Source organism: Urtica dioica, chromosome 3, assembly GCF_054948205.1.
Source record: "Urtica dioica subsp. dioica isolate 48M chromosome 3, U.dioica_male_clone48M_v1_H2, whole genome shotgun sequence".
NCBI lineage: Eukaryota > Viridiplantae > Streptophyta > Magnoliopsida > Rosales > Urticaceae > Urtica > Urtica dioica.
In genome coordinates this window covers 40,888,021-40,896,000 of record NC_142758.1, presented here as the reverse complement: position 1 = coordinate 40,896,000, position 7,980 = coordinate 40,888,021, and the positions used below count along the sequence as shown (strand labels likewise).

At 37.8% G+C, this 7,980-nt stretch overlaps 1 protein-coding gene across 2 annotated transcripts; it reads left to right on the top strand.

Annotated features, from left to right (window-relative positions):
* Window positions 1–2,347: 2,347 nt before the first annotated feature.
* LOC149402795 (uncharacterized) lies at window positions 2,348–7,397 on the top strand. Of its 2 annotated transcripts, XM_089609948.1 has the most exons (9): window positions 2,355–2,957; window positions 3,122–3,450; window positions 3,561–3,693; window positions 3,802–4,017; window positions 4,084–4,239; window positions 4,342–4,594; window positions 5,131–5,519; window positions 6,602–6,718; window positions 6,807–7,395. In XM_089609948.1, the coding sequence occupies exons 2-9, from the start codon at window positions 3,350–3,352 to the stop codon at window positions 7,140–7,142; spliced, it is 1,701 nt and encodes a 566-aa protein (XP_089466074.1). In that variant the 5' UTR covers window positions 2,355–2,957; window positions 3,122–3,349; the 3' UTR covers window positions 7,143–7,395. The 2 variants fall into 2 exon arrangements, with proteins under 2 accessions (XP_089466073.1, XP_089466074.1); XM_089609947.1 differs by having other exon boundaries at window positions 2,348–3,450; window positions 6,807–7,397.
* Window positions 7,398–7,980: the final 583 nt, after the last annotated feature.

The following is a 7,980-nucleotide window of genomic DNA, read 5'->3' as shown; positions in this document are numbered from 1 at the left end:
GTGCCTAAAAGCTCCCGAGATAGGTAAGCATTGCAAAACAGTCTAAAGTAACGTGAAATCATAGGATCTCTATCTTATTTGGTAGTTAGCTTAATGTTAAAAATCGTGGGTTTCCGTGTCTATGTAAGTCTATAGATTTGAGTTTGAGGCAAACATGAACTGATTGAGGCATTTTGAGCATTATAGTTTTACCCGTGTCATCTAGTTAGTTTGTGTGATATGTTTTTATTCTTTTTGTTACTTGTGGATAAGTAACGGTTTAAGTTTGCGGGAATTTGATAGGTGCGTTAATCACGCGTAAAACTCCTATTCTCCGAACCGAAAACCGACGAGTCCTTGAGTGTTTTAAGTGTTTTCTAGTGTGTTTTTGATGATTTTCAGGTTCAAAGGGGTAAAAGGAGCGCTCGGAAGTGATTATACGGAAAAAGACGTCATTCGGCATCAAAACAAAGCGAAAAGAGGAAGCTAGAGCGAAGAACGAAGAGAAAGTGCATTCCGCACGTCGCGCGGATGAAAAATCCGAAGATGCTCGCCTCCAATAACTTCTGGGCGTTCCGCGCAGAAGGAAATTTGATTATGCGCACCGCGTGGATTCTGATTCAGCAACTTCGACTTTCATGTTTTTAAGTGAATCTGGGTCGTTGGATGCGTTTGAGAGGCCCGGATGACTCCAAAATTAACCCTAATGGTTATAAAAACACTTGTGAGCTTGAGAGGAAGGACTTTTAATTTCATTCTTAGTTTTGTTTGCTTTTAGAGAGTGTTTGAGAGAGATAGAGAAAGAGGAGGAAAGCCATTTGTCATCGATTCGTGTCAATTACAATTTTCTTCTTCTCATCTACTCTTGAACTCCCGTATTTTAATTTACAATTGAGTTTTTAATTATGGTTTCTTCTTCGTCTTCTTCTATTCTCTTTTTGTTTTCTCTCTACGTCATGAACTAATTCCATTAAGGACTATGGCGTAGCGGGTTTAGGATTCGATGATGGATATGATTTAATATATTGAAGTTCAATTTTCGTTCTCTATTACTTTGCTTGATTCAAATCCGTTTTAATGCTTGAACGAGATTAGCTACCTTATTCATGATTTTGTACTTCAACTTGATGCTTGAGAAAGATTAAGTTGTTAGTGTTTTGGTTTGAAGTACTATGATGCACTCCTAGGCTAGAGATAGCTAGGTTGTCATAGAATCGTGTGAATGCTCTTAATATCAATGCATGTTTTTGTTAGGAATTGAGATCGATAGAAGATTTTCCTAATTTTGACATAGGTTGTTAGATGCTCGAGAGAGATTTAGCAGTATTGTTTTGTGAGTATGATTAGCAAAGAGTTAGAGAGTTGATTATTGATTGTGCGTGAAACTCGTGTATCCAGACCGTTGAAAGAACCCGTAAAGCCTTGGTCCTTAGACTCTCTTTCTGCTTATAACCGTTATTTTAGTGTTTTGTTATTTCATTGTTTTAGAACTTGTCAACAATTTGTGACATCTTTCCATCTACTCTTTAAGTTCAATTCGTGCTAGTTGATTTGTTTGTTAATAAAGCTTTTTCTTCGTGGGATCGACACTCGTACTTAATTCACTATATTACTTGAGCGACACGTGCACTTGCGCGCGTAAAAATCGCAACAGCTTGAGCGAAATTTTTATTTATTTATTTTCCAGAGTTTAAGGGAAGTTTTGTATAGTTGAGAGAGAGTGAAGAGAGAGAATGAGTGCGAAGAGACACAATCGTGCGAGGAAAGTTTTTCCTTTTCTTTTTATTTTATTTGTTTAAATGATATTTGATGGTATAATTGTGTCAATATTTAGATTTTTGAGTGATTTTTGGTAAGTGACAAAACTATTGGTATTATTGTTGTCAGTTCCCAGGCCCAAAAATCATTTGAGAAATTGACAGCAATAATATCATTTGTTTGTCACTTACCAAAACGCAAATATTGACATATTTAGTACCAAATCGTCACGAACTGCAACCAGTTCGTGATCATTGTGTTACGAAATCAACTCAATTCGTGATCGATTTGGTATTGAATATGTCAATAGTTGAGTTTTTGTTGATTTTTTATAACTTATAAGCAATTGGTATTATTGTTGTCAATTTTCCAAATCATTTTCACTAATTAAATCATTAAACTATTAAAATTTGAAAGAAGAATAAAATTCCCACGGTTAATATCGACCGGTTAAAACAGTTAATTGGGTGGTTCATCTTTACTCATTGCGCAAGTTTCTCTGTAATTGGTGGCTTTGCACATCATTCAGTCAAAAATCAGTCACGTTGGTCTCTCTTTCTACGAACCTTCTCTTACAATGAAGTCTAGATTCTAACGCAAATAACTCAAACTAGGTCTAGATTCATGAGTTATTCCTTCGTAAAGTTCAACAAACTTCCAAAGTTGCGAAAGACAAAAAAACCGAACTATGAACGATAGCTTCAGTATATATATATATGCATATTACATATATTTATGCCATAAATCTAAAATATCTAGTTTCTTTTTAATTTTGCTCCCAAGTAGAATAATGACCGGGCTCAAGATCACCAAGAAACACCATAAACGCTTGAATAACCCATTTCCTTCTTCTCCAACTTATATTCCATTCGTCCCGGGACTTCTCTTCTTCAACCCCCAATCTCTTCCCCAGAAACAGACTTACCCGATCGGACCAGATTTCCAGCTTCTCTGGAGCTCCGTCAATGGCGGCTCTTTCTCGATCCACCACAGCTCTCGACCCCACAGACCCGTATGGTCAACGGTCCAAGGCCAGGCCTTCGTCTCGGCGGCGTTGACCGAGACCGAGGTGGAAGAGAGCCGAGGCTCTTTCGCCGTGAAGGACAAGGAAGTTCTCTTGGTCTGTAATCACCAAACTGTTCAGAGCGTAAAGTTGCTTGATGGATTTGAGGACTGTTTGGAGCTTCACGGCCATGGATTCCCATCCGAGCACTTGAAAGGTACAATAAAGTTTCCAGCTTTGTTGATCACTGGGTGGGTTTTGAGTATGGATGTTGAGAACAAGAGGTTAAAGAGGTTTCATTTTGATGGGGATGTCAAGTTGAAAGGGTGTTCTAGTTGTGCCAAGTATTGGGTCTTGTTTGACCAGAAGAGTGATTCTCAGGTCGGGTTCGAAGTAAGATTTGGACGACCAAACTTCGAGTTTAGTCCGAAGAAGTTGGGGAAGTACACGGGTTTTAGGCGAAGGTTCGGGCTCTCTAGGTCAAGAGAGACCGATGAAGAGTATGAGGAGATAAAGTGCAAAGAGCTTGTGGAGTTCAACAGGGCTTGCTTTACGTATTCGAGTGAGGAGAGTGAGAGGTTTTACGGGTTTGGAGAGCAGTTTTCGTTCATGGATTTCAAAGGGAAAAGGGTCCCGATTCTCGTTCAAGAGCAAGGTATCGGTCGAGGAGATCAACCGATCACCTTTGCAGCTAATTTGGTCAGTTATAGGTAAACAGCTCTAAAGACTCGACGCTGAAACATATGGAAGTATTTACTTCTGATTTTTATTTTTTTAATGCTTTTTTTTTTTCTTCTTCTTTTTCTTATATTTGTCGCAGGGCCGGGGGAGACTGGTCTACTACTTATGCACCTTCACCGTTCTACATCACTTCGAAAATGCGGTCCCTTTACCTCGAAGGATACGATTATTCGGTATTCGATTTGACGAAAAATGACAAAGTTCAGATACAGGTAATTTCTATATAAATCACTTTTTGTAACATGTAAACAATTAGTTATGGCAAGAGCCGTAAACGAAGGGTGATCCAAGGTCTAAAAAAAGGTTGGTCGAGATTTCAGACACATGGGAATTCGATGCAAGGACGAATTCTGAACGGTGATTCGCCGACAAAGCTGATCGAAAGCTTCACCGAGACAATCGGACGGCCACCTGAGCTTCCGGAGTGGATTTTATCCGGAGCCATAGTCGGAATGCAAGGCGGCACGGACGCTGTGCGTCGAGTTTGGAACGATCTCCGGGCCCACGATGTTCCCGTCTCGGCATTCTGGTTGCAGGTAATACAAATTTTTTGATTTTATTTATTTATTAAGGCATATAGTGAAATGACACTTCTAGTTTAGGATTGGGTGGGACAAAGAGAAACTATCATCGGTTCGCAACTGTGGTGGAATTGGGAAGTTGACTCGACGAGGTACCCGGAATGGCAACTCCTTCTCAAAGATCTCAAAGCGAAGAACATCAAAGTGATGACGTATTGCAACCCTTGTCTGGCTCCGGTAACGACCATAATCCGAGAGAACCCAAATAACGTTGCTAATTTTTTTTTTTTTTTTTTTTTTTTGTGGTCAAAAGTTGATTACTTTATTTTTTTTGAGCAGAGCCACAAGAAGCAGAACCGGAGGAGAAACCAGTTTGAGGAAGCAAAGAAGCTGGGAATATTGATAAAGGACGAGCACGGCGAGCCTTACATGGTTCCCAACACGTCCTTTGACGTGGGAATGTTGGATTTCACTCACCCCGACACTGCGCGTTGGTTCAAGCAGATTCTTCAGGACATGGTCGACTGTGGCGTCCGAGGCTGGATGGCTGATTTCGGTGAAGGCCTGCCCATCGATGCTACTCTCTATTCAGGTATTAAAAAAAATCCGGTGCCCATAATGTAACTCGTAGGAGTTTAGGCAATGATATAATCATTTAACTGACTTATTGACTACCTTTCTTGTTCACTTATAAGGAGAGTTGCACGAATAAATACTGTTTAAAGATGCTAACTCCAAGAATACCTCGTATTTTCAAACCTTCCATAAAACTTAATTTTTTGTTTTTGTTTTTGTTTTTCAGACATTTTGCCTATATTCCAAATTGAAAACTAGAGGACTAAAAATAGGTATTTATGAAATAAGACCAGTCAATGAAGCAGTATAGATAAATTAAGTTTATAAAGAATTTGCTACCTAACTTCTTCTTATTATATTATTTATGTTGCTTGTCTCTAGTATACATAGAGTTTGTTAGCCTTAATAGAGATTTATGGATTTCCCTAATACCTGATTATCTTGTATTTGATTTCTTTTACATTTTCATCAAAATGGGATTCAAAGGTCCATATGCTACAATAACTATCCAGGGTACAAGTATAATTAGCGAATGGATCCGTGATATTTCAGGCGAAGATCCAATATCGGCTCACAACAGGTACCCGGAGCTGTGGGCCCAGATAAACCGGGAGTTCGTGGAAGAGTGGGAGAGCAAGCAAGAAGGATCGGAGGAGTCGTTGGTGTTCTTCATGAGAGCCGGGTTCAGAGGCAGCCCCAAATGGGGGATGCTGTTCTGGGAAGGGGACCAGATGGTGAGCTGGCAGGCCAACGACGGGATCAAGAGCTCCGTGGTTGGGCTCCTCAGCAGCGGCATCTCCGGCTATGCCTTCAACCACAGCGACATCGGCGGATACTGCTCCGTCACCTTTCCGCCTTTCGTTGACTACCGCAGGAGCCAAGAGCTTCTTCTGCGCTGGATGGAGCTCAACGCTTTCACCACCGTTTTCCGAACCCACGAAGTACGTGTGCTTTCTTTTTTTTTTTTTTTTTTAATTTACTTACTAAACCATTCGGTATATAGCAACATTTACAGTTTGGCATTGTTAAATATTCAACGTTTCGTAAATCTTAAGTGAATAGTCATTTCTATATATTTATAGACGTAAATCTTAGGTAAATAATTATTTCCATGTATTAGGTCACGTCATCTTTATAGCTAATTTATCTAACATTTACGAAATGTTAGCTATATAGCAATCCCAAACATTTTAGCTGGCTACTTACCTAATTTTTTGTAAATATAGAAAATAGCCATTTGAAAATAATTGATTAACAAAATAGCCAAAATTACGTTATCGATTTTTTTTTTTTTTTTTTTTTTTACACCAAGATTAAAATTTTTGACGATTATTTATTAGCAAAAACTTAATCCTAGTGTCAAAAAAGTTTTTGAAACTTCATTATTACACATTTTAGCAGTTTCACTAATTTTAAACAAACTTTCGCTATTTTGCAAATTTATTACTTTAAATTGGTTATTTAGCTAAATCACTCTTTATTTATTTATACACCGCATAAGCGGGCCTCAATTTTTTACTAAAAAAGAAACTAAATTAAATCGTATTCTATCGCTAAAAGAACTAATAAAAAGTAAGAGAACTTTTTCTTGTGAGGGCATCGCTAAAATTGCGAAAGTTAGCAATTTTTATTAGAGTCCTATACTATTTGAAGGATATTTTTTGTAAAATTGTAAACAACCTAGCAAGCTTATAAAGATGTTTTGTTTAGATGTTGAATTAAAAAATGGTTTTATTTTATTTTTTATTATATGTTATGAAAATTTACTACAATGCTATAAATCAATGGTTTGTGAGGACTATTCTGCTAAAAAATTCGTTTTGACGACCGTTCTATTAAAAAAATTGTTTTTTAAAATCGGAAACAAGTTACTAAGCTTATGAAAGTGTTTTAAGTTGTGTAGGTGTCGAATTAAACAAGTTACTTAGCTTATAAAAGCTTATAATAATTAACTATTTGCGTTAGTAAGTCTTTTTTTTTTATATATATATATTTATTTGATCAAAATATGGTCTTGCAACAGGGAAACAAGCCTTCATCCAACACTCAATTCTACACTAACCACAAGACCTTATCGCACTATGCGCGGTTCGCCAAGGTCTACAAAGCCTGGAAGTTCTACAGACTCCAACTTGTGAAGGTGATTTCTCGAAAGGTTCAAAACAGAAACAGTTTTCTGAACAGTAAAGCCGCAAATCTAACATAAAAAAATAAAAAAAAATCTTCAGGAAGCTTCTTCGAAGGGTCTTCCCGTGTGTCGACACTTGTTCCTCCACTACCCGAAGGACGAGCGAGTCCACTCCCTGAGCTACCATCAGTTCTTGATCGGCTCGGAGATCCTAGTCGTTCCTGTCCTCGACCGAGGCAGAACCAGCGTCGACGCATATTTCCCGATCGGAGAATCGTGCTCGTGGAGGCACGTGTGGACCGGGAAGCTCTTCGCCGCACAAGGGTTTGAAGCCGAGGTAGAAGCGGAGATCGGCTTCCCTGCCGTGTTCGTCAAGTCCGGCTCGGCCGTCGGAGAAACGTTTATCAAAAACTTGAGAGAGCTCGGAATTCGTTGACAAAGATCACGGCCGAGGCAGCCTTGAAATTATTTCGAGGAATAATCTAGTTCTATAATATGAAATGTAAAAATGAAAAGAACAGTTGATGATTTATCTGATTCTTGACAGCAAAAATGTACAGATTAGATTAGTCCCATGTAGAAATGTAGCAGTTAAGTTTTATGAAATTAATCAAATAAGTCCATTGTATGTACATTCCTTATCATAATGACATTTTACTATAAAATTAATTAATCAATTCTTCTTGTTGCAGCAGATAACAAGTATCTACCTACAAAATTGTATACAAGTAATTTTAAATAAACTAGCCTCATAAAATTTGACTGATTATCAGTTGCCGATCCTCCTCGATATTGGTGTTCGGCTCTAGCGAGAGAAGCAAGAGTTAACAGTAATTTTGGTTCGAAAGATCCTCAAAGATTTTGAAACGAGGAAGAGAATTCTATTGTTCCAATTTCACTTCTTCGTCTGTCTTCCAAATCCAACCGGTCCTTTGCAGTTTAATCCTTCACTTTTGATTGAATCTCGTCCACAATGGTTTTACTTTTACTCCAACAAGGAAAATGGAGAAGAAGAAAAAAAATCAATACACAGAAATTTTTGAAAATAATAGGTAAATCAAAGCAAATTAAAGCCACTCATCACATATAATTAATTGAAAAATATACTAAATGATAGCCAAAAGTTGAATTAAGAGATTTAATACATTGCGTTGATCAAAATTCAATAAAAAAGCCAACGGAAAAATAAAACAAAAGATGATATAAAAAGGATAAAAGCGTACAATATAATGTTCAATAATGGAATATAATTGTTAAATAGCTAAACCCAGGGC

Coding starts and splice junctions, on each gene's coding strand:
- LOC149402795 (XM_089609947.1), top strand. CDS start 2,426: ATGAACGATAGCTTCAGTATATATATATATGCATATTACATATATTTA. Junction 3,451..3,560: donor GCTAATTTGGTCAGTTATAG/GTAAACAGCTCT, acceptor TATTTGTCGCAG/GGCCGGGGGAGACTGGTCTA. Junction 4,595..5,130: donor CGATGCTACTCTCTATTCAG/GTATTAAAAAAA, acceptor GTGATATTTCAG/GCGAAGATCCAATATCGGCT.